The sequence below is a fragment of the Squalius cephalus genome (genome assembly GCF_949319135.1).
Source record: "Squalius cephalus genome assembly, chromosome: 9".
NCBI lineage: Eukaryota > Metazoa > Chordata > Actinopteri > Cypriniformes > Leuciscidae > Squalius > Squalius cephalus.
In genome coordinates this window covers 2113689-2141263 of record NC_137130.1, presented here as the reverse complement: position 1 = coordinate 2141263, position 27575 = coordinate 2113689, and the positions used below count along the sequence as shown (strand labels likewise).

The following is a 27575-nucleotide window of genomic DNA, read 5'->3' as shown; positions in this document are numbered from 1 at the left end:
AGAGCATTTGTCACAAAACACAAGAATTTGCCGAAAAATACAAGTTTATTTGGTTAAAACATCACCCAAAAATAACACTGTTTAAATACATGTAACATACGAGTATAAAATGTGGAAAATAAATGCAATACAGTAAACACTTGTGGTAAATTTACTATAGTAATTCTGATTAATGTTTTTAGCCCTCCTCAACCATAAAAACACAAGTCCAGTAAATGCTGACCGGTAAAAAATAGTAGATTAAAGAGCATTTTCTGTTATAAACATCTACATTGTGCTCATAAGAAATTATTTCCATTGTTGTAGGCACAAAAAGTGAAGTTGTGATGATATCCGTGATACAGTACCGTCATTACGATATGCTGGTGTGTCAGTGTCTCCGTCTGCTACATCACTAACAACTGGAATCAATGTACATTATAAACTGGTGAAACACTGATGTGCGTAAACATGCCGTTCGTGATGGTCTTCACATGAATCCAGAGCTGGAGGAGGACAAACAGGAGAATGTGATTATCTGAGCATTCCAGAGATTCCACAAACATGACGAGGAAACACACATGATTTAAAGCGAGAACACGTTCACTACGCTACAGCAGACGCAGATGTTTCCGATAGCGATACGATACTTTTTCCGATACCAATTTTATGAACAGATTATGTTCTAGCAGAGGCTGACATTAATGTGAAGAGGGGGAAAACAGGAACGCTGAACTGTTAATGCAGCCGACCTCAAGGAGAAGCACACTTTACGAGACACTTATTTTAAATGTGATTTAATTCCATTTTTTTTGTTTAAATTTGTCTGGATTCCGTTTTTTTTCTTCCTTTTTTTCTTTTAACCCTTTAAAACCGGCTGTGTCGTCGCCGACACACACCAGCAAGCTGTATTTATTTGACCGTAACTCTTCAACCGTTTGCACTATCAAAACCATTCAAATTGCCCCTGACAGTAGACAACATGCGCTTTTCGGCAATATACCAGTCCCTCCAGGATTTCACGATTTTTTTGTGTGATTTTTGCGATCAAAATGACTGATTTTGTGGTGGTAATTTCCAGAAATTTGTGAAAAAATTTGCGATTTTTATATTTTATAATTAGGACATCACATTTACCATAAAAGTATTATGTCAGATGCACAATAGTCATACATGACACAAATCACAAACAAAATGCATAAAGCTTGTTTATTTTGGTCTAATCAAATTCTCATCAAATTAAGTTTTAAAACAACCTATGGGCACAACCAGGAACATCCAAGAAATGATTTAAATAATCAAGTAAACACTCAATAATGAAATAAGAACAAAGGAACAAATAACAAAAAGAAACAAAATAGGACAAATAAATACAAGGATACAGTTACAAACAGAGGATAATTTACGTTTTTTTTTAATTGTGCTGTAGCTATTGTTGTTTCTTGATTAACATTAACAACACTGACAACAGCAGGTAAATTAGGTTACTGTCACTTTAAGACCTACTACAGTAATGACAAACGTCCCAATCAGTTATTACTGATAGTTTTACGTAAATACTCGCCAAGATGAATATTTTGAAGTAATTGTAGCTATGTGTATTTGTTCAAGCGCTATAAAGAGAATTTACGCTGACAGGCGGTGACACGCAGTCAGTCACACACACGCACACGCACGCACACACACACACACACACACACACTGCAGTCAGGCAGTCACTCGGTCAACACAAAACAATTTACCCCCACTCTCGTGCATGCTCTCGTGCAATATATCAGGATATTGCTTAGCCCGCTCCTTGGCGCTTATGTGAGAGGGCAGGTGAGACAAATTTTCTTTCGCCATGTTTCTGACAGACCGCTCACAGACATCACGCGTGCGCAACATCTGTATCCACGTAAAATGCATTGAAACTTTAATTAAACTAGAGATATTTCCATTGGGTGATTATAATTTAATGTTTTGTGAGGTCTTTTTCATTTTTGTGATTATTTTGCGGTTAAATTAGGAAGTATGCAGGATCGCAAAAAAATGCGACAATTTGTTGATTTTGCGTTGTATTCAGCGATCGCGGAATCGCGAAAAACTGGAGGGACTGATATACGGCTTATTACGGTAATTTCATGCTTTCTGTCTGCAAATGACAGCAGCGAGGGAAGGAAGGATTTGAACAGAGAGATACGAAGCGCGGCAGGTTAGAGTGTTTTGGATTGCTTAAAATAATAAAAGAAACGAACAAATACATGGCGAAAGAAGTGTTAGACAGCAGAAGAGGGGATCATTGGGATGATTTTTAATGAAACTTGGGAAGTGGATGGCCGTTACTCTTTCACGTATCTAAGCATGTAGTGTGTGCATGTGTATGTGTCCATGCCTATGAATGCGTGCATTTGTATGTGTGTGTGTATGAAAAAAAGCATCCTAAATGAAAACTGTGCAACCCAATGTCACAAAAAAAGACTTGTATATATATGTATTATAGTTCATTTTTCAACTTTAAATGTTTGTTTCTTTCGTTCATGATTTCTTCTGTTTTTTTTTCTAAACAAAAACCAGTAAATTTATTCTCTTTTTTTTTTATTTTCGTCTATTTAAATTCTATTTACAAACTCACCACACGCAATAATGGTCAATAACTGTAATTTGTTGGAAGCTAATCTTTTTCTGAAAAAGATGACACCTTGCACATTAAGATAGCACATTGTTTTAGAATTGTACAGTCAAAAAATCTAAATATGTGAAAAACACCTGTTTAACACCTTCAGGTTCTAAAGGGTTAATGCAGCCGACCTTAAGGAGAAGCACACTTTACAAGACACCCATTTTAATGCGAGTTAATTCTGGTTAAATTGTTCTGGATTCCGTTTTTTTCTTCTTCTTTTTTTCTGTTTTAATTGTTCTAGATGGTTAAATTATATTTAATTAATCAAAAAGTATGTGTAATTAATTGAAATCATGAAACTTGTTCAATTTAACAGCAATTTATTAACAGTTTAATTTGTAAAAATAAATAAAAAAATAAAAAAAACATACTTTTTGTTTTTTCTTTCTTTCAAATTTCATTTTAGTTTTACCCAGTTCTGTGCTATCTGTTTTATTTTGTCTATATTCCATTTTAATGGTTTAAATCAAAAACATATCTAATTAATCAAATTCATAAAAACAACTTGATTTATTAATTTGCATACAATAAATAGGGCCCTATGAATTTTTTTTTTTTTTTTTTAGAAATTCTGTGTTGTGTATTAACATTTTCCTGGTAATCAAATAAAGGCATAAAACATTATATTTTATTCAAATGAAAATTAAATAAGCCCTTTAATTGTTTGGCAAACAAGTGCTACACAACAGAGGTTTACTGTTAAAATTATAACATGGAAGAAAATTTGTTATAATAATAATTGTATTATTATTATTATTATTAGTAGTAGTAGTAGTATTACATTAAGATGTACATTAGAAGCACTTTAATTTGATTTTTACTTTTAAGTCCCGGAAAACAGCTATATTTATGTGCTTGAATTATTGAAAGACAATATATGTGAAATTACTGTTTAATTTTATTGATATAACAATCTTTTCACGCAAAATTAACGCTGCAGCCCACCTGATATAGATATAGAGCCATTTTGCATGGCTCTGAGTGTGATATTGCTCATACAAATATCCAAATATATGATGCAGCTTTTATTCTTCAGGTCAATCACATATTCATGAGAAAAAATAATTTTATTTATCTTTTTTAGAATTTGAAAGATAATCAAGATAATGTTTGCTAAGTAAGATCTCTGATTTTAGTCCTTGAAAACCAAAAAGTAGTGCTTAAAGTCCTTTTTACTTTTTTACAGTGTCTGTACAGGAGTAATGTATTTCTATCGTAGTTTCTTTAAGTTAAGCCAAACTTTTATTTTGACGGGTTGCCCTGTAGACCTTTTTTGATACTCGATGGTATCGATGCAATTCGGTCTGTACCTAAAAAGTATCGAACTCGAGACCCAGCCCTAAATGTCTGTTTAAATATCAAGTAGGATTCATCAAAATCAGGATTTTTACAGTCGACACAGATTAATAATTCCTTAGCAACTCTGATAAACATGACAAAAAAATACTGTATGTTTATTGGTTGGTTAATTGATAAGCAAATAAAAATATTAGTTTTAAAATATGTAGGGCTATTTTTTTAAAAGGCAGGAAATGGCAAATAATGGTTTTATTAATCACAACTGAGGGGTTTAATTATTATTATTATTATTATTATTATTATTTAGTGTACTTTTATTCACCAGTTTATTATCATATCTAACATTAACTACATATTTATAATAAATTACATTCCCTGCTTTTTCACTGTTCATCTAATTTCCTTCTACATTTGTTTAACATGTCTGCTTATTTTATACTGTTTTCGGGAGGATAATTTTCCCCAAAACAGTCCAAATTTATGACAACAATAAAGCACGAGTCACATTTAAATTTAGTTTGGCTGAAGTCGAGTCTGAGGCTCAAGGCTGATTGGTAGTTCAGAACATTATAACATCAAACCTGTAGGGCTGTCAAAATGGCTGAAAAGACAAATTCTTTCTTAAATATTAGCAAAATTCGAATTATACTCGAATTCTAAAGGCAATACTTATTAATGTTAGAAGGTACTGTATTGTCTCCTATGCCCACAAGAGGGCGCAATAAGCAAATATAAACTAAATCAAGCATGGCATCTTTTATTGACATTCACTTTTTAAAGTGCATTAACTTTTGAAACAATTGTTCTTAAATAAAATATAATTTCTTTAAAGTGCATGCAAGGAAAATTAGGTTACAATAGTGCATAAAAACTGTGTTCATGCATCAGTAACCTGAGAAAACACACGTAATGAACTCCATGAACACTAAACAGCTGTCATTCAGAAACACTTCTACTCTCTACATCTACATATTGTTCATCAAAAACACCAGACGCTCAGCTTGATCTTCAGCGAGTGCTGATGAAAACACACGCTCAGCTCTGACCGATGTGCAGGTTTGGTCAAGTATGTCGCTGAATGATGTACTATAGACTATATGCACTGTATGCTGGGTAAGCTAACAAAAACAAACCGTGTCAGTTACGTCATGTCTCGCGCGCCTCTTGACACCAAAAATTTGAATGCACGTTTTTTTTGCATTTTATTGTGATTGATTTTTTTTTAATTCAATGAATATTCAAAATTCTAATTTTTATCTTTATCTTTTTAATTCTAAAAATGGTAAATGGGTAAATAAAAATAAACAAATAAAACAAAATGGTACAAATAAAGTGCAGCACATGCAATGACTGCGGTAACTTTAACCATTGAAAGGATACTATGATTTTATCGCTTTTCTCATTCAAACTGATTTTTTTCTCCCATGAATATATGATTGACTTGAAGAATAAAAGCTGTATCATATACTTGGATATTTATATGAGCAAAATGCCTCTATATTTATATCAGATGGACTGCAGCGTTCATTTTGAATGAAAATATTGTTTTATCAATAAAATTAAAAATAAATGTAAATAATTCAAGCACTTTTTTTAATAATAATTCAAGTACTTCAAGGCTGTTTTCAAGGGTTTTTCAGGACTTAAATTCAATTCAAGCATTTTAAAGGGTTAGTTCACCCAAAAATGAAAATTCTGTCAGTAATTACTCTCCCTCATGTTGTTCAACCCCGTCAGACTTTCGTTCATCTTCAGACACAAATTAAGATATTTGTGATTAAATCTGAGAGCTGTCTCACTCCTCCATAGGCTGAGAGGTAATCGAGATCTGCCATCCCAGAAAAGTTAGTAAAGACATCGTTAAAATAGTCCAAGTGACTACAGTGGCTCAACCTTAAGTTTATCAAGCGGCGAGAATACTTTTTTGTGCACAAAAAAACAACAAAAATAACGACTTTATTCAACTCTTCATTTTCTTCTGTGTTTCTCTGAGTGAGTTCACGAGTGTAACAGCGCAGCGCTTCTGGGTTGAACGTCAGAACGGAGGCTCACTATTGGCCAGCATCACACACATGACCAGCGTCGGCCAATAGTGAGCCTCCATTCAGACGTACAACCCAGAAGCGCTGCGCTGTTACACTCGTGAACTCACTCAGAGAAACACAGAAGAAAATGAAGAGTTGAATAAAGTCGTTATTTTTGTTGTTTTTTTGTGCACAAAAAAGTATTCTCGCCGCTTGATAAACTGAAGGTTGAGCCACTGTAGTCACTTGGACTATTTTAACGATGTCTTTAATAACTTTCTGGGATGGCAGATCTCGATTACAGAGAAGCCTATGGAGGAGTGAGACAGCTCTCAGATTTCATCAAAAATATCTTAATTTGTGTCTGAAGATGAACGAAAGTCTTACGGGGTTGGAACGACATGAGGGAGAGTAACTACTGACAGAGTTTTGATTTTTAGGTGAACTAACCCTTAAAGCACCCCGTACGAACCCTGTTATAAGGTGGATCTTCAAACCTGCTTCTGTAACTGCTCTGAACGCGCTCTGGCTCATACTCACTTCTTGCGGTCCTTGTCCTTCTTGTTGTTGGTGCTGGCGTTGAAGGCCTGGGCCTGCAGGAGCTCGGTGGCGGCTCTGCGTTTGCTGAAGGCGCTCATCTCCTCCTCCAGACTCCTGCGCTTCTCCTCCAGCTTGCTCTTCTCGTCCGCATGCAGGCGCTTCAGCTGCTCGAACTTGCCCTGCAACTGTAGACCTCAGCGTTAGCCAATGAACCGACGGTACACTGGTAAAGGCCATGTCAGACATGTTATGCTGAACTCAGGCCTTTGCCAGAAAACCGCAGGGAGACTTTAACGCTTCTCTTTGTTGAAAACAGATTTATAAACGGCGGTTCTCATTACGAATTCTGAAAGATGGTTGACATATAGGGATGCCCTGAAATGAAAGTGTTTCGTTGACGATCAATTCTTTATGCCTTAAAATATCTTGAATGTAACTCGACACCCTTGCCTCATTTAGTATGCGTGGTTCTATGAATATGCAAATGAGCCCCGCCTCCACTCACTCACTCACTCAGAGATCCACTGGTTGACGATCACACGTTGATCTGATTGGTTACAAGGTAGTTTGTGACGTCAGAAACACCAGCGATTTCAAAGCGTGTTTTTGAGACTGTCTTTGGTTCACTGCAGTTTTAAGGAGGAAATACTCAGCAATGGCGTCGACTTATGAATTTACACATGGTTTGTAGGGCTGGGTATTGACACAAATTTCACAATTCGATTCGATTTCGAATCCATTCAATATTGATTATTTTGGATATCAGGTACAATACATGGCAAATTTCAAATCTCTTAACTAATGCTGTAAACTATGGGAGTCAGTTGTAGCCTATAGGCTTCATTAGCCTACTATAATATTGAAGGTAAAAATTAACTGATTTGTATACAAACACTTCAATTACACTTTTATAATAATAAAGTTATATGAAATGTAAACATTTAAATGGTGGCTGTCATAAAAACTTGCCAGATTTATTCAAACATGCATTAAATATTGAAGAACATTAAACATTATAATAAATGTGTAATATGGTGCATATATTTAGCTAAATGCTCCTCTCTAGAGTTAATTTTTCTCGCTGACTGACGAGTTTATGGTCACTGGATCTGGTTTTTCTGAGGTAAATGTGACGTTACATGACATTGTTTACAAGCTGTTTTACTGACGTCTTTCCACGGTTGAAACACTGATCGAGCGACTCCATGTCACATGATACGGACTTCGATAAGTTGTACTCTACCTTTTAACACACTTTCAGATGCTCACTCATGTTTATCTCGCGCTGTAACTGGTGTTATTAAGGCGGAGGAGAAGATCATGTGCTTCTCTAGAGCTGAGCCAGAGCGATCTCACGCCACAGCGACAACACGGTATTTATGTTTTGGAATTTCGTAAGAAAATGGACATAATTTGAAATCTGAGACTTTGTTTCATATCAGTAGTAACAAAGCACAAAGATGATTGCGATGTATTGGATGGGATGCGCTACAATGTTCCATTCATTCATCAACTGAAAACAGGATGACTAATCGATTATTGGGATTTAAGAATCGATATCGGTTCGTAGGGCTGTGCAATTAATTGAATTTTGATTTCGATTTAGTAGGGGTGGGCGATATCTCGATATTTACGATATATCGAGATATTTTTTAAACTCGATATGGATTTTGAGATATCATATATATCGATATATTGTTTATATTTAATTCTGATTTCGCCACTTTGCTTGTTTGCCTTCTCTGTGCTGTGCTCGCCCCCGCCGTCCTCCGCCTCCTTGCTTTTGTTCCCCCTCCCCTCGCGTGTTGTCTCATTCAACCAAGTCCCCCGAGTCCGGTCAGGCACATCAATCTTTCCCCGCCCAGCGAGTGCTTGAAGTGCGTCAGAAACAGCGCGCGCGCGATCAGTTGTTGTTGGTAATTTTTTGTGTAGCGTCGCCTCTCGCCGCATTGCTTTTGTTTGAGGGCGCTTAACACACTCACACTTAACATGCTCCCCTGTAGAAACGGGCCTGGCAGCTCGCGCCAGGTCTAGACACGGTGAAAGTTTCCTGATTGTGACGGATGGCCGAATTTACATGACACATTATAAATTAGCATTAGCCTACCTATTCTGCTATAGATACAGTGCCAAAAAGAAGAGAAGAGGATAAAGGTGGATAAAGACAGAGGTAAAGTGATGTAATGAATGAACAGTTTATCTAATTGCATAGTAAGATACTGTAATTTAATGGCAGTTATTTTTACCTTAAACTTTATGCTAGCAGTTGTTCTGAGTTCTCCAGAGGCCCCAGACAGTGTGATTTTGTAACAATCATGTCAATTTTTAGATGCATTTGTATCACTTTTTTTTAAATTAATGTTTTACTCTACAGTTGTGCAGTTTTTGGGGGATATATGGCATTTTTTTTATTTATTTGCCAAAATTAGTAATGATATTTCTATACAGGTTTATTTAAAATAGTGCAATATGTATTATTTCTTCCTATTTTACAGTTAAATTATTATTTTTGTATACAGGGATTTCTTTTTTTTTTTTTAAATGTCGCAGAAACACTTTGTTCCTACATGAACTGCCTACCTATTTGCACTTCAATAAAAAAAGACTTTGTGGTATTTGGCATATTTGTTTTTGCAGTAGTTTTTGGGGGGTTATTTTTCCTGTAAAGATATCGAGATATATATTGTATATCGAGATATATTTTTTGCTCCATATCGCCCAGCCCTACGATTTAGGCTCTAAATGATCACCAAAATAGTACAATCAAGTAAAAACGATTATTTTGCCATGCTCTGTTTTGCAAGAACGCTCTTATTTTGTCTTGTGTTCTGAATGACACGAGCACATCCGCCCCTCCCGAAGCCGTAAACTCTCTCAACTTGAATGTTTAAACTGATAAGACTTAAAGAAGTGAAAATAACGCGAGAGTGTAGTTTCGACGCTTGCCTTGTCCTGTCCAACCCATTTTGAGAGAGAGAGAGAGAGAGAAGACGCAGCGCCGCTGAACTTTTTGTGAAATTGCATCTTTGCGAAAGTTTTAAAATGATAGATTTGATTTTATAATCTGTGTGGATTAATTTAGGATACTCATACAATCTACTTGCTGAAGTGAATCACTGTTTGCGGGGAAATTCCCGCATTATAAGTGGTAGACCTGCAGGAATTATTAAAATACTTGAAGTATTATCTGTTATATTATTTATTTTAATAGTTCAAAAAGTACAATAAATGTTCAAATTTAAGAATTGTTGAAAGGTGTCTTTTTAATAAATCCAACACATTCCCAAAGTCATGTGAAATAATCGTTTTACATAATCGTGATTTCAATACTGACCAAAATAATCGTGATTATGATTTTTTTTCCATAATCGAGCAGCCCTATCAGTTCGTAAAAATGAGAATCGATTAAAATCGAGAAATCGATTTTTTACCCAGCCCTAATGGTTTGTCTTAAAGCATATTAAAAATACCACATAGACATATAAACAACATTAAACGCTGGATTTTCACCATAAGGGGAGTTTAACAATAATAACCCTGAATGCGTGGCATCAGTAGGGCCCTATAATTTCCGCGATCACGGAATCGCGGACGGAATCGCGGAATTGGCAAATTAACGCGGAATCTAGTGTCAACATGGAATTTCGCGGAATTTTACATATTTGGAATAAAATTCTGTTTTTGTGTGGGAGAAAAACGTATGTCTGAGGAAAATCGCATATTACTGAAAGAACGAGCAGAGAGAGAGGCCCGGTCGCGCGCGCGTCTTCAAACTGTCTTGCTCTCTCTCACTCCCTCGCGCTTATTAATCTAAATCAATTGAGAATTGACACAATGGTAAAAGATCGGAAGAACGAAGTTTCACGTGGAGCATTCGGATATTTTTTTCCTGAATTAGGCTACCACTGGGTGTGAATTGTGCAAAAAAAACTTTTTACCTTGCCTTCTTCTCTGAAAAGCGTTCCGCCTATTCAGCTGACATAAAAACACTTTCAATAAACTAAACAAAACCTATCCAATGATGAAATGTTTACTGTGTTGACAAATCTTGTGCGATATCCTAACTGCCGGGATAATCACACAACGCGCACAAGTCTGCTAATGATACGTAAGATTCGCGAACTAATGACTCCTTTGAACCGATTCATTTTAATGAATAGTTAAAACCATAGACAGTATGGTTAAAACAACTGATCTGTCCAACACTGAATCGGTTCGGTGTATAACAAAATCGGTAACACTTTACAATAAGGTTCCATTTATTAAACTCATTAACTATTAATAAACTGCACTTCTACAGCATTTATTAATCTTTATTAATGTTAATTTCACCATTTAGTAGCCTACATTATTTAAATGAAAAGTTGTATTTGTTAACTTAGTGTGAAGTAACATAATAAAAATACAGGGTTAGGGTTAACTAAGATTAACAAAGATTAATAAATACAGTAACAAATGTATTGCTCGTGGTTCATGTTAGTTAGCCTAATACATTCACTAATGTAAACAAACCAAACCACATTTAACACCTCTTAAAATGAGAATTTTGTTTGTTACCTCATTAAATTTAGGGTCATTCCTATTTTATTTGTGTACATTTTAATCATTAACATTAAAAACACTCTTTTTACGACAAAAATAACAGTAAAGGGTAAAAAAAAAACTGAATTCCCAAAAATTAAAACGGAAAAAACGGAATTTGCAAAAATTAAAACGGGAAAAACGGAATTTGGGAAAAAATAAAACGGATTTTATAGGGCCCTACATCAGTCGTGAATGTCGTACCTCTCTCTCCGCGTCTTTCAGCTCGGCCTCTTTCTCCTTCACTCTCTGGACGAACGTCTGCCGCATCTCTTCCTCTCGTCTCTGCAACTCGCCCAGAAACTCCTGCCGCTTCGCCTCGTACGTCTGCTGAAGACTGATGCGGGAAGACAACTTCAATACAAAGTGCTTCATTCACAGTGTCATTACACCTCACGATTTGATTAGATTTCAGTGAACCATCACAATTCAAATGCATCTCAATGATCTGCTGTTGTTAGTCACATAAAGCTGTAGTAAAATACGAATCAGCAGGTCTGATACACCCGTGTTCATTCAGTCGCATCAGAGAAACATTAAACGGCGTTGTTGTCAATCAGCTCCTCTCGACTTAAGTTTTTGAGACGTGCACGAATGAAATTAATACCGTCTGTCCATCCAGAACAAACTTGTACAATCTCTAGATAAGTCATGCATCTCAGACTCTTTATGTACTAATATATCAATGCATTTGAATTAGAGGTCGGTCGATATTGGAATTTGCTGATAGGATAATGTCAAGTCAGCTTTATTTCTATAGCACTTTATACAATAGAAATTGTTTCAAAGTAAGAATGCAATATGAGACCAATTCAATTTATGCTGTGAAGAGGCTCTATAAAAACAAGTGTCATTATTCAGCTCAGCTCAGTTTAATTAAAGGCAATACAAAGAATATTGTGCTGATATTTTTTAATTATAAACAAGCTTAAAATACACAAGGACTCTTATTTTGAAATATCTATGCTGACTACTTTTAGCTGCTCATTTACTTGGCATTAATGCGCAGTATTTATTGATTGGATAATATCTGAGCCTGTAGAAAGTGCAACTCTGCGTTTTGACTTAAAACATGCAGTGTTTACATTTATTGTGATAAATCACCACCTTTCGCATTTACATTTATTCAATTAGCAGCTTTTATTCAATTAGCAGTGACTTACAAATGAGGAATAAGTGATTCATCTAAAAAAATTCCATTTAAAGATCTCTTAAAGGGATTTTTAAGACTTTTATTATGGCATTTAAGATATTTAAGACTTTTAATGGCTTTAAATCTGAAGACTTGGACACCCTTTGTGCAAAATTAAAAAAAATCCTGTTTTTCTGTCCCCAAATTTAAGACAACTTAAAATGATCATTCAGACTTTTGTTATGCCATTTAAGAAATGTTATGGCTGTAAATTTGACCAAACTGAATTTAAGACTTTTTAAAGGACCTGCAGGAACCCTGTTGTTTTCTCAAACTTTAAAAACTCTCTCGTTGTGGCCTTCAGATCAATGAGGGTCTCGCTAAGAAAACCAACAGGGCCATTAGTAGAGAATCTGGTCCGAGAGTGTGTGAGAGTTCAGGGTGATTTTCTGGCTTCTGTTTTGAAAAGCCGAGAAGAAATGCGAGGAATGTCCTTGTGAACGAGGTTAAGCAAACAGTTCCCATGCTCCCTTCTCCAAAACCGCCTTAGTAGTGGTTACGCAACAGCAGCATCTTAGTTTCTCTGTCTGTTGAAGTACTCGAGGTAGTGGTAGTAGTGTTAATGTCGTTAATGAAAACTGTTTGTTTGACAAAACCCTTTTTTGCACGACTGACGGTACGTTTACAAGACAACAATGTACTAAAAAGTGAAAAGTTTGCGTTTTTGAAATTTCACGTACAGACGAAAACGAATAAAAGCGCTGCATTCTGCTGCCAGGCCAGTAGATGGCGATGTCACTTTGTAAAGGTACACTATGCGCCTGTAGACTGAACACATGATTATGTCAACACATGTCACCATTTTCACAAACTCAAAAAAAAAACATCCTTATGATCGCTTTCTGCAGGACTTTTACGTGCTTTTCTTAACTAAGGGAAGTGACGTCGACGTCCGGGTTAGCGGTAGCATTAGCCGTCAGGCAAGTGTTATTTAAATAAACTCCTGATGTACTTACAAACTTTCCAATGCCTCGTTTTATGAGTACAGAACCTGTTTGTACGACTGTAGAAGTTTGGTGCCATTCTGGGCATTATTAGTGCGGTAATTTACCAGATACAGCCTTGGATCCATTAGCGCCTGCACTAAACCATCCGGCTGATCTCTCTAAATAAGCTCTAACTTTAATAATGTTCAACCAAGGGAAAAAAGGCTTCTGGGGGGGGGTTTGGCTCGAGGTCATGGTGCAAATAACATTATTTAAGAACAATTGTTTCAAAAGGTAATGCACTTTAAAAACATGTAATTTCATTTCAATAAAAGATGCAATGCTTGAATTGGTTTATATTTGCTTATTGCGCCCTCTTGTGGGCATAGGAGACAATACAGTACCTTTTTTCCTCTAAAATTAAGAATTGCCTTCAGAATTCGAATTTAATTCGAATTTTGCTAATATTTAAGAAAGAAATTCGAATTGAGCTTTTCCGCCCCTTCGAGAGCCCTAGTAAGCAGTGGCTGTGACGCTGGATGGCGAACAGCTCACCTGACAGGTTTGCACTCTGGGTCGGTGTCTTTGAAGCCCATCTCCTCCAGCTTGCAGCGTCTGTACAGCTCGTAGTGGCGCGTGTGTGTCTGTTCCCGCAGATCCTCCATGTTCACGCAGATCAGCATCTCGCGCAGCTTCACGAAGTCGCAGTGGTTCTCGTTCTCCACTGGAAGACAAACGCGCAGACGGTTACGAGAGCATGAGCTCGTCTTATCCTGCAGCGTCTCAAAATAAGAAATAAAACACTGATATCATGATTAAGGGAATAACAGCCCGTCCCCGTAGACGGAGATTCACAGGGGTTTATTATCAATATTGACGTGTCGGTCAGACGCTCTCTTTCTGTCTAATGCCTGCTATAAGATCTATGTATGCGCATCTTGTCACCAGAGGGCATCTCACACACACACCACATATCCATCTGAACACCAGAGGGCATCTCACACACACACCACATATCCATCTGAACACCAGAGGGTGTCGCGCACACACACACACACACACACACACACACACACACACACACACACACACACACACACACACACACACACACACACACACACACACATCTGAACACCAGAGGGCATCAAACACACACACACACACACACACACACACACACATACACACACACACACACACACACACACATCTGAACACCAGAGAGCATCTCTCACACACACACACACACACACACACACACACCATGTCCATCTGAACACATCTCACACACAGACACACACACCGCATATCCATCTGAACACCAGAGGGCATCTCACACACTCACTCACACAGACACACACACACCATATCCATCTGAACACCAGAGAGCATCTCTCACACACACTCTCACACACACACACACACACACACACACACACACACACACACACACACACACACACACACACACACACACCTGAACACCAGAGAGCATCTCTCACACACACACACACACACACACACACACACACACACACACACACACACCATATCCATCTGAACACCAGAGAGCATCTCTCACACACACTCTCACACACACACACACACACACACACACACACACACACACACACACACACACACCTGAACACCAGAGAGCATCTCTCACACACACACACACACACACACACACACACACACACACACACACACACACACACACACACCATATCCATCTGAACACCAGAGAGCATCTCTCACACACACTCACACACACACACACACACACACACACACAAACACTCACACACACACACACACACACACACACACACACTCACACCATATCCATCTGAACATCAGAGGGCATCTCACACACTGCGCACACACACACACACACACACACACACACACACACACACCATATCCATCTCACACACAGACACACACACACCATATCCATCTGAACATCAGAGGGCATCTCACACACTGCGTACACACACACACACACACACACACACACACACACACACACACACACACACACACACACACACACACACACCATATCCATCTGAACATAAATGAGCATCTCACACACACACACAATATCCATCTGAACACCAGAGGGCATCTCACACACACACGCCGAATATGCCCCTCAGAAGTACGATAACATCATTCCAGGAAATCCCTTTGGCTGAGTGTGAGTGCACTCATCGACCTGTCAGTCAATCGCTGGCGTTACGCAATCACAGCCTCACCCTGCACGACTCCCCAGGGATACTGCCTCGCCTTGACCATCTTGTTTCCGATGTTCACCTCCTCCGTACTGCCAACAACAGCAAACGGGAGATGACCCTGGAAGAGCAAACAAAACATTGACAAACTCAGAACAAGGACACTTACAAAATACACCATCCTTCAGTTTTAAAGGGCCATGAAACACTTAAACTACATTTTCTGTCATTCTCGGCACACCAGAGAAGCATCTATTTTAACTGCAGGACAAAGTGGTTTAAAATCTTAATCCTCAATTATTCATGAGACAGCGTGTCCTTTTCCTATGAGAAGACACTTCTCTTAATTATTCACGACAGCACGTGTTGCTTTCCCATGACAGACGCAGTGAGATCACATACAGTAGGTGAGAGATGCATTCATGGATCACAAGCGATTGTTTGTTTTTGCTGTGTAAGTGGCATAAATTCTCCTCCATAGACTCACTGTGCCCTATCTTGCACCCAGCGCAATTGACTTTGTACACGACGCATGTATCATTCCTATTTTGCACCCGACACACAGACGCACGTCGGTAAATTAGGGAATGAACTTGCGCTCCCGGGGGCGGTTCAGTGAAAAGAGGAGGCGTGTTCCGGCGCAAACGTTCCCTGGTGCTATTTTGCAGTTTCAGAAAACACTTCCGCCACTGACCAGGAGAAACCTCGTCTAAAGTCAGTGGCGCGTTATTCAGATGCTATTTTAGGGTGCATGCTTGGCCATATGTAGCGTGTGCACAACACACACACACTTTGCTTCTCTCATCTACACAGACGCAGCAGTTTTCATTTTTGCAAATCATACATTATTACAAGGAAAAATATTACCACACGAGGGAAATCATTGTGGTGTCCATGAAGATGTGAAAAATAGGCATAAATCTAGCTTACACATTTACCCAAATTATCATACGCCTGTTTAAGCTAAGCTAATTTGAGTGTGTTTCTCCATCCCCAATGTCACTTCTCTGTGTTTTACGGCCCTGACGAGAACGTCGGTCTCCTCGGCTGTGAACCGCTCCTGGCAAATCCGCCGTTATAATAGCAATCCGCCATGGAACAAGCGCGCCTGCTCTTAAAGGGAATGTGAGATGTCGCTCTGATTGGTTTATTTCACGTTACGCCCAAACCACACCTATGAGTAATGAAGCGACTTCAGACCAACACATTTTAGATTTGCGTCGGGCGCAAGAGTCGTTTATCCCGCCGGTATAAGAGCAACAGCGCCCGAGATCCGCCCACAAAGTTACTTGCGTTTCGCGCTTGATACTTGCGTTTCAGATCGTTAAAATAGGGCCCATAGAGTCTCGACACAAACAGGATTCTGTGCATCTGGTCTGTAGAGCTACTTAAAGGGGTCATGACATGAGAAATCAAATTTGCTTTGATCTTTTGACATCTAAGGGCGTTTTCACACCTGAAGGTCCGAACCAAAGTTCATGTTTTGATACATTGTATACATTCGGAAAGTTTTGGTTTGGTTTCACATTGCAATTATGCGAGCGTGAAATCGATTCACCTAGTTATCGCGATTTTTGTTTTATTTTACGATTTGAAAATCTATCTTTATTACAGAATCGATATTAATTCAAATCAAATTGCTGTATTTTTGTCCTTGCTTATAGACGAGGTTGACAGAAGTTAGCCACTTTTGTTCCGACAGAGGATGAAATGTGTCGTTATCTATGAGTGTTTAGTGACGTAATATCCCAAGTGTTCGCGTGGAAGAGACGTGAGACTGAACGCACTGAAAGCCCTCGCGCTCCTCATATGCAGAGAGAGAGAGAAGACAATAGAGCTGCATGATTCATCTTTAAAATACTGTGATCTCGATTCAAACACCTACGCGATCTTCTTCCATTTCATCTGTCTATTAAACCTTTGACAAAATCATATCGCAACATTCAAATCTGCATTGCCTCATCATAATAGTATAATTCTGTTATTTAATAGTTCAAATCATCATAGAAGTACTGGGGAAAAGTTTATAAACACTGATGTCTACGGTAGCGATCAAAATAGAGTAAATCAGCTTTTGATAGAAACTTGGCACTTAAAATAATGCATTTATCGATTACATTGTTTCACCACTAGGTGGCGACAAGTGACAATTAAAAAATATATTTGTTATCGAATCATTTTTTTTAAGAGAATGTAGTATTGTATGATGCTTCTGAAATAAAAGTCAGAAAGATGTGATAAATTGTTTTTGTAAATATGACCCATCTTATACATCATGTACAGTCTGTATAAGTGTTTTGATTTAACGCTTTTCCCGATAGTCTAGTGTTTAAAAAAAAAAAAAAAAATTCCCAATATCGAATCGCAATACTTGTAGAATCGCAATTCTTAAAAAACAACAAAAAAATTCAAATAAATAAAAATTCCGATACATATCGTATCGGCACCCAAGTATCGTGATAGTATCGAATCGGGAATAAGGTGTATCATCCCAGCCCTCACATACATGCAAATATTTCTTAAATATATTTATTTTAATGTGATCTTCATAACTCACATTCATCGCTGTGTTGATCTTCGCCACCGTTTCATCGTCAATCGGGAACTGGTAGATCTGCACGCCGTTGCTGACCAGCTCGCTCATGATCTTGATCTTGAACTTGTGTAACTCGCTCTTGGAGATGGTGTCGGCTTTAGCGATGACGGGAATGATGTTGACCTGACAAACACAAGCAGAGCGAGAACAGACTCAAACACGAGAACTAAACATAGAGAAACCACAGGTTCGGTTTCAGAATGAATATTTCAGACATTCCTTCTGCTTACAGAGAACAAAGATAGTCTCTATTCAAACGAAGCCCAACCTTAATTACAACTATTATTATATTGCATTTACAGTTATTCATTTAGCAGACGCTTTTATCCACAAAGACTTACAAATGAGAACAATAGAAGCAGTTAAACTAACAATAGGACAGCAATATGTAAGTGCTATGACCCTTACCAGTTTAATCTAACATGTATTTTTTTGAAGTAACTGAATCTGTAAACATAAACTCTGCGCTGCTCCTTCATCACTGAATTAGAGGATTTTAAAAATAAGTTTTCCAGCAGGTTTACTCAATCTCAGACATCTGGTCCAGACATTGAGCAGATAAAACAGTCCTGACCGCTTTCTTCAGCCACAGAAGGTCAGAGCAGGAATAATCTTATCTACTCGAGCCTTCAGGTCATGTCTGAAGTTGAACCATCTGGTATTTACAAGATTCATTTACAACAACAACCCAGAATGCACGACTTTTCACGTCAATTAACCCTCCTGTGTCAAAAATTTGCATGCAACACGCATGAACCTAAATGAGAAATATACACAAACATTTAAAGAAATAAATAGTTTAAACAGTGTTTCAGTCAGTTTGCAAATCGAATGTGGGTCAAACTGATCCAAACACAACAGGAGGGTTAAAGATTCATGCTGAAATAAATTGATTTACGTTTTAAGGGGTGGTATAATGCACCTTTTCAGATGTAAAATAAGTCTCTGATGTCCCCAGAGTGAGTGTGTGTGTGTGTGTGAAGTTTTAGCACAAAATACCCCACAGATATTTTTATATAGCATGTTAAAATTTTTGAGGGTGAGCAAAAACGTGTCGTTTCTGTGTGTGTCCCTTTAAATGCAAATGAGCTGCTGCTCCCGGCACAGGGGGCGGAGCTACAACAGCTTGTGTCCTGAAAATGTCTAAAACTTTTAGCCTTTTATGTTCAAACCCGAGTCAGACAAAGATGGAGAGACTCAAGAAGAAGTGACAACATGTAGAATACAACATTTCTGAATGGTTAGTTGATGAATTTATGTAGCTGATGTGTCATTGATTAGCATATTCAGTCTTGATAATCTATAAACCGCGTTCCCGGGGGCGGGGTTTATGTAGATTCTAGGGTTGGTGATGTCACTAACCCGGGAGGAATGTGGTGTAGTCTCTACCAGCCGTTTGTTGTAGTCCTTAAAAAGCGATTTCTTTAAAAGCAAATATCTCCCTTTGCTCTGAATTTTGAGCGTTGTAACTTTGCAGATGTTGTTTATGCTCAAACAGCAACATTACACACTAACTAAAGTTAGAAAAGTCAAATCATAATCAACCACCCCTTTAACTTGTGAATGTTGGCTGTTAGTTTCAAACGCATTAGTGTAAAACATGACAGTCTAACCTTACTGTCCAGCTTCTTCATGGTGACCAGATCTAAGGATTTGAGCGAGTGTCCAGAGGGAGCGATGAAATACAGGCAGGCGTGGATCCGGGAGTCGTGGTAGTTATGAAGAGAGCGCTTGATCTTCAGCTCCTCTTGTAAGTACGACTCAAACTGTGTGTCAATGTAATCCACTATGTGCTGGTAACTGGAAGAGAGGCAGAACTTCAATACATGCAGAAATGTTGAATATGATTTTTCATTAAAAGTGAATGAATGTAAATAATGTAAAACTACAATGGTGCACCACTATCAAATAAAAAAAGTGCATCCAAACACAATTGCACAATTCTTAAAGGGATAGTTCACTTTGAAATTAAATTTTGGTATGTTTTAGCTTACCTCAAGGGCATCCAAGATGTAGGTGTCTTTTTTTCCGTAGTAGTTTAAATTTTGATATTTTTAGGTCAAACCGTTCTTGTCTGTCAGTCATTTAATGCAGGTCTGTGGTCACTGTCTCAAAGAGCATGCACAGAGTCCAAATTAAACAATTCCCCATCGTCCAAATTAAACAATTCCCCAGCGTAAGTACACATTGATGGCCTAAGACACGAAACGAGCGGTTTGTGTGAGAAAACGAACAGTATTTATATCGTTTTTACCTCTTATAACACAACCACGTCCAAGTGATCTGAGGGCGCGAGCGTATCCTGGTGTGTGACGTGTGCGCAGACTGGTGCATAGGCATATATACACTAGATGTCGCCTTGGCTACGGCAGTTCATTGGAATGAATGTCTTTAATGCGACGTCTAGTGTATATATATCTATGCACCAGTCTGCGTACACGTCACACACCAGTAGGGCCCTATAAAATCCGTTTTATTTTTTCCCAAATTCCGTTTTATTTTTTCCCAAATTCCGTTTTTTCCGTTTTAATTTTTGCAAATTCCGTTTTTTCCGTTTTAATTTTTGGGAATTCAGTTTTTTTTTTACCCTTTACTGTTATTTTAGTCGTAAAAAGAGTGTTTTTAATGTTAATGATTAAAATGTACACAAATAAAATAGGAATGACCCTAAATTTATTGAGGTAATAAACAAAATTCTCATTTTAAGAGGTGTTAAATGTGGTTTGGTTTGTTTACATTAGTGAATGTATTAGGCTAACTAACATGAACCACGAGCAATACATTTGTTACTGTATTTATTAATCTTTGTTAATCTTAGTTAACCCTAACCCTGTATTTTTATTATGTTACTTCACACAGTGCATTAAGCTAACTAATGTTAACAAATACAACTTTTCATTTAAATAATGTAGGCTACTAAATGGTGAAATTAACATTAATAAAGATTAATAAATGCTGTCGAAGTGCAGTTTATTAATAGTTAATGTTAACTGATCTAGTTAACTAGAGTTTAATAAATGGAACCTTATTGTAAAGTGTTACCGATTTTGTTATACACCGAACCGATTCAGTGTTGGACAGATCAGTTGTTTTAACCATTCATTAAAGTGAATCGGTTCAAAGGAGTCATTAGTTCGCGAATCGGACGTATCATTAGCAGACTTGTACGCGTTGTGTGATTATCCCGGCAGTTAGGACATCGCACAAGATTTGTCAACACAGAAAACATTTCATCATTGGATAGGTTTTGTTTAGTTTATTGAAAGTGTTTTTTATGTCAGCTGAATGGGCGGAATGCTTTTCAGAGAAGAAGGCAAGGTAAAAAAGTTTTTTTTGCACAATTCACACCCAGCGGTAATTCAGGAAAAAAATATCCGAATGCTCCATGTGAAACTTCGTTCTTCCGATCTTTTACCATTGTGTCAATTCTTAATTGATTTAGATCAGGGATGGGCAACTTCGGTCCTGGAGGGCCACTGTCCTACAGAGTTTAGCTTCAACCCTAATCAAACACACCTGAACAAGCTAATCAAGGTCCTCAGGATTACTAGAAAATTACAGGCAGGTGATTTTTTTCAGGGTTGGAGCTAAACTCTGTAGGACAGTGGCCCTCCAGGACCGAAGTTGCCCATCCCTGATTTAGATTAATAAGCGCGAGGGAGTGAGAGAGAGCAAGACAGTTTGAAGACGCGCGCGCGACCGGGCCTCTCTCTCTGCTCGTTCAGTAATATGCGATTTTCCTCAGACATACCTTTTTCTCCCACACAAAAACAGAATTTTATTCCAAATATGTAAAATTCCGTGAAATTCCGCGTTGACACTAGATTCCGCGTTAATTTGCCAATTCCGCGATTCCGTCCGCGATTCCGTGATCGCGGAAATTATAGGGCCCTACACCAGGATGCGCCCGCGCCCTCAGATCAATTGGACGTGGTTGTGTTATAAGAGGTAAAAACGATATAAATACAGTTCGTTTTCTCACACACCGCTCGTTTCATGTCTTAGGCCATCAATGTGTACTTACGATGGGGAATTGTTTAATTTGGGCTTCTCTGTGCATGCTCTTTGAGACAGTGACCATAGACCTGCATGATATGACTGTCAGACAAGAACGGTTTGACCTAAAAATATCAAAATTGAAACTACTGCGGAAACAAAGACACCTACATCTTGGATGCCCTTCAGGTAAGCTAAAACATACCAAAATTTAATTTCAAAGTGAACTATCCCTTTAATACTCTCCCATCTGCCATTGGTCATGGTAAACAGGAAGAACCGTCCACTCCCACAAACTAATGCCATTGGTTGAGCCAGTAAGGTCATTTACATAATACTATAATCAAAATACTGTGGGTTTTTGTGCAGTCGAGCAACTGTTGTATCCGCATACATCCAGTACAGTGACATAAAGTGATATACACTGTATAGCAATATATACTTAAAGCGATATATACTGTATATTTCAACTGCTTTATTTTTTTATTAGATTTACAATACTAGAGGGAAAAAAGAAAGGTGAATCGTGTGCATGTGCGTGTATATATATACTTTATAGCCTATATTGTGTGTGTTTGTGTACACTTTATATATATTGTGTGTGTAAAACAGGAGCATTTCAACTGCTTTATTAATTATATTATTGCAAAATATAAACAAATATCGCCCGGCTTTAAACTACTAAATGCGACTATAAGGCATGAGGAAATTAAGATATTATAAGCATTAAAGCTGTTTTGAAACATTGTGTATAAATTTGACTTAAATAATGCATTCGGACTGATGCAATATCTTGCTGAATTAAGTTAAGCAACAATTGCATTATTCAGGTCTGGCAATTTCGGTAAAAACAAAAAACAAAACCCAGAATAGTTTAAAGATATAGATATTTTAAACGGTCAAAATTATTGTTTTAGTTTGATAGAAATTGAACTGAGCCAGAGAGAGCCGTTGTCATGTATAGATATGAAACAGCTTCACAAACAGTCTTTTCTAACCACACTGTATCATTATTTCTGTCTTATATTAATTCATATTATCACAGAAGTACTGGATAAGTTTATAATTCGGATATAAACACTGATGTCTATGGTAGTGATCGTAATCAATCGTAATCAGTGATCAGAGTAAATCATCTTTTGAAAGTTACTTGTTGCTTCAAATAAGGATTGTTTCAATTACATCGTTACACCAGTAGGTGGAGACAAGTGACTTAAAAGATGTGAGTCATTTCATTCAAGAGATTTGTTCAAAAATGCTGATTCATTCAGTAATGAAACAAGGTCTTTATGACTGAGTCATTGAATCATTCACTCAAACGGATTTTTAAAATAATTAATTCAGAATAATTAAATATTTTATTAAATAGACTGCAGCAATTAACATTTTGTAAGAACATCTAGTAAATTACATGCTATTTTGTTTAGTTGTCTGTTTAGAAACGTGATCTCAATTTAACAAAAAAAAAAATATATATATATCATGATTATCAATTTATCCAGAATCGTGCAGCTCTAAAGTGCATGTTCACATACTTAATGTTATTAATGTTATTAACAGGACTGACCTCTCCTGCTTGTTCATCTGATCGCCAAAGCCGACGGTATTAACCACAGTGAGCTTCAGACGAACATTACTCTCCTGAAGATCGTACGTCTGCGCTCGCAACTTCACCTTCGGTTCAAAATGAGAAGACTCGAAATTCTCAAAATTGGTGTTGAAAAGCGTGTCCATCAAAGTTGATTTGCCAATCCCAGTTTCGCCTGTGAAAAAGAAAGATTTACGATATAATATATGACTTTATATCCCACAATTCTGACTTTTTTTCTTGAAATTCTGAGTTTAGGCTATATCCCACAATTCTGACTTTCAAATGGCTACAGATTTTTTTTGTCAAAAGCCTGTAATAGAACACATTTACTTAAATTTACTTAAAAAAAAAAAAAAAAGAAATCGCTAACCAGTATCGGAATTGGCCAAGTTGCTTGTAAAAAAAAAAATATATATATATATACAGTGCTATGCATAAGTTTAGACACCCATGCTAAAGTTGACTAAAAACAGGAATAAAAAATCATCTTTTGGAAATTGAACTTAATGCCTTAATTAAAAAAATTAGGAAAAATCCAACCTTTAAGGACACCAATTTTCTTTGTGAATGAATAATGTATCGTAAATAAATAAATGTTCTTCCTTAAAATACAGGGTGCATAAGTTTGGACACCCCTATGTTAAATTCCCATAGAGGCAGGCAGATTTTTATTTTTAAGTATTTTAAAAAAAAAATTTTTTAGGATACTATGCATCCTGATAAAGTTCCCTTGGCCTTTGGAATTAAAATAGCCCCACATCATCACATAGCCTTCACCATACCTAGAGATTGGCATGGGGTAATTTCCATAAGATCATCTCTCAATGCAAATCAAACCAGCTATTAGGCTAACTGAAATAAAACCATGCCAATCTCTAGGTATGGTGAAGGCTATGTAATGATGTGGGGCTATTTTAATTCCAAAGGCCAAGGGAACTTTATCAGGATGCATAGTATCCTGGATCCATGAAGTAACGGGCCTTTAAAAATAAAAATCTGCCTGGCTCTATGGGAATTTAACATAGGGGTGTCCAAACTTATGCACCCTGTATTTTAAGGAAGAACATTTATTTATTTACGATACATTATTCATTCACAAAGAAAATTGGTGTCCTTAAAGGTTGGATTTTTCCTAATTTTTTAAATTAAGGCATTAAGTTCAATTTCCAAAAGATGATTTTTTATTCCTCTTTTTAGTCAACTTTAGCATGGGTGTCTAAACTTATGCATAGCACTGTATATATATATATTTTTTTATTTTTTTATTTTATTGGTCATGAAAAATCATGATCGTTGCATGTTTTCTTTCAATTGCAAGTTTATATCCCACGATTCTGACTATTTTCATGCAATTGTGAATTTATTTCCAACAATTCTGACTTTTTTCTCATAATTACGAGTTTATATCCCACAATTCTGACTTTTTTCTCACAATTGCGAATTTATTTCCCAAAATTCTGACCATTTCCTCAGAATTGTGATATAAACTCATATATCTGACTTTTTTCATGCAAAGACTTGTAGGACATAATCAGGATTGTGAAAAAAATCTCAGAATTGTGAGTTTGTATCACAATTCTGAGGAAAAAAGCCAGAATTGTGAGATAAAAAGTGCCAGAATATTCCAAGCCAGAAACAAGCAATCACTGACCATAAAAATAATAAGTCTACCTTTTCAGTTCATTTTTGGCAGCCGCTTCTGTCAGTCAATTCAAACTACCATAATGCACATCTCTAGTACTTTCCAGTCATTATTCTTACCAATGCAGAGGATGTTGAAGCAGAATCCCTGACTCGTGGACTTGTTCACCAGCTGATCTGGCAGACTGTCAAACCCAACATGGCCTGATAGAGCCAGCGGACGGGCGTTCTTGTCCTGGAAGAGACGAGTGAGTGAGAACATGACCGAGAAAACCTCGCTGTGACACTGACCGCTGCTAAATGCAGTTGTGGAAACCTACCGAGAGCTACAAGCTGCTTTTCAAACTCTCAAACATGTCTCTATCCGATTGACTCCATTTAATAGATGTCATAACTCACACTTAACACAGTTTCACATCTTTCAATTTTAAAAGATTCTCAATGTGGTCTCAGACTTCTAGATCTGCTGAATATTCTATATAACTATAGATGTATAGCAATAATTGCTTTTAAGGATGCACCGATATAAAAATGTTGGGTCGATAGTCATTTCTTTATATTTGAAAGCTGATAACCATTATATTGGACGATAAATCTAAATCCAAATTTTTATATAATTTGTGAGAGCCTGATTACAAAAACAAAAGTCTCATCATGCAGACAATTATAATAATGTTCTTATTATAGCGCTGCACTTTAACTGTATATTACTTTTTTTTAAAGTGATTCCAATCATATTTCAAGCAATTCAAAACCATCATGTTGAACAGTGGCATCTGAAGTGTCTCAGCTGAAGGAAATAATCCATTATTTATTGGCTTTAATATATCAGCCAAATTTTCTTATCAGGCCGATAACCATAACATTAAAAATGAACATATAGGTCTAGGCTATCAGCAGATAGTGTTATGGTGGCCAATATATCGTGCATCCCTAATTGCTTTAACAGAAAACATCAAATATTCCTAACAGGTTTAACTTCACAGACTTGTCTAGTATACTTCTAAAATAATAATATTAATAAATAAAAAAACATCAACTGAAATATTATCAACTGTTTCCACCATTGATAATAACTGAGTATCAAATCAGCATTTTAGAGTGATTTCTAAAGGATCATGTGACACTGAAGACTGGAGTAATGATGCTGAAAATTCAGCTTTGCATCACGGAAATAAATTAGAAAACCATTATTTAAAATTTTAATAATATTTCTCAATATTACTGTTTTTCTGTATTTTTGATCAATAAATGCAGCCTTGATGAGCATAAGAGACTTCTTTCAAAATTCACATTAGAAATTGTAATGTTGTTTACAAACTTTTGACCAGTACTGGATTTAGATTCTTCAGATTTATACATCAGATAGGCCTATGTATTCAAATAGATAAATCGGATAACTCTATTCGAATCGATTATTTGGATGATTGTATTTTGATTGATAAATATATTTAGGTTCCACATTCATATTCATAAATCAGATACATGTATTCAAATAGATAAATCGGATAACTCTATTCGAATCGATTATTTGGATGTTTATATTTTGATTGATGATTGATAAATATATTTAGGTTCCACATTTATATTCATAAATCAGATACATGTATTCAAATAGATAAACCAGATAACTCTGTTCGAATCAATTATTTGCATGTTTGTGTTTTGATTGATTATTATTGATACATATATTTTGGTACCTCATTCAGATTCATAAATCAGATACGTGTATTTAAATTGATAAATCAGATAACTATATTCGAATCGATTAATCGGATGTTTGTATTCATGTTGTTTGTGTAAAAGAGGAGAGCGCGCGCGCGCCAGTGAGTGAAATAGTTGAGCTCAGGTCCAGACACTCCCAAGCGCGCTCACGCCAACTCACTCCCACTTGTCCCAAACTTCACAGTCATAGAAACAAGAAAAGAGTCAGAACCTGGAATATGTTGATCTCAAACGTACCATCTGTCGAACCACATCAGGGGATGCCATTTGCGCGCAGGAAAATTGCAAATATTTGGTGAAATGTCGGTTCTCTTTCGGCTGAGAGTCAAAAGTTGCTGTGACCCGCCTCGTCCAAATAATTCCAGCTGACACACCACTGGGAACATCTGCGCTACCATTTCGCAGTTTTTGAGAGGGTTTTGTCTGAATTTTAGTCGACAGAGTATAACGACTTCACGTGCCAAATATGTTAGCGAGCACTTTCATTTACATGTATAACATTTTAACCCAAACGAAAGCTACAACGCATTGTCGACTTCATTAAATAATACCTCTAATGCTCAGAACATTCTCAAACCCC

General features: G+C 37.0%; 1 protein-coding gene across 1 annotated transcript; it reads right to left on the bottom strand.

Moving 5' to 3' along the window:
* Nucleotides 1-29: 29 nt before the first annotated feature.
* Nucleotides 30-27575, bottom strand: septin10 (septin 10). Its single transcript, XM_079881821.1, has 10 exons — nucleotides 27233-27575; nucleotides 25391-25505; nucleotides 23606-23801; nucleotides 19656-19842; nucleotides 18004-18165; nucleotides 15471-15567; nucleotides 13759-13927; nucleotides 11290-11422; nucleotides 6505-6689; nucleotides 30-485 (listed from the first exon to the last, which is right to left on the bottom strand). The coding sequence occupies exons 1-10, from the start codon at nucleotides 27260-27262 to the stop codon at nucleotides 470-472; spliced, it is 1290 nt and encodes a 429-aa protein (XP_079737947.1). The 5' UTR covers nucleotides 27263-27575; the 3' UTR covers nucleotides 30-469.

What these genes read in the sequence shown, in the direction of transcription:
- septin10 (XM_079881821.1), bottom strand. Translation starts at nt 27,262, where the DNA reads ATGGCATCCCCTGATGTGGTTCGACAGATG. An exon ending in CTTCAACATCCTCTGCATTG is followed by an intron (nt 23,802 to 25,390) that starts GTAAGAATAATG and finishes TCTTTTTCACAG; the next exon opens with GCGAAACTGGGATTGGCAAA. An exon ending in TGAAGAAGCTGGACAGTAAG is followed by an intron (nt 18,166 to 19,655) that starts GTTAGACTGTCA and finishes TGTGTTTGTCAG; the next exon opens with GTCAACATCATTCCCGTCAT.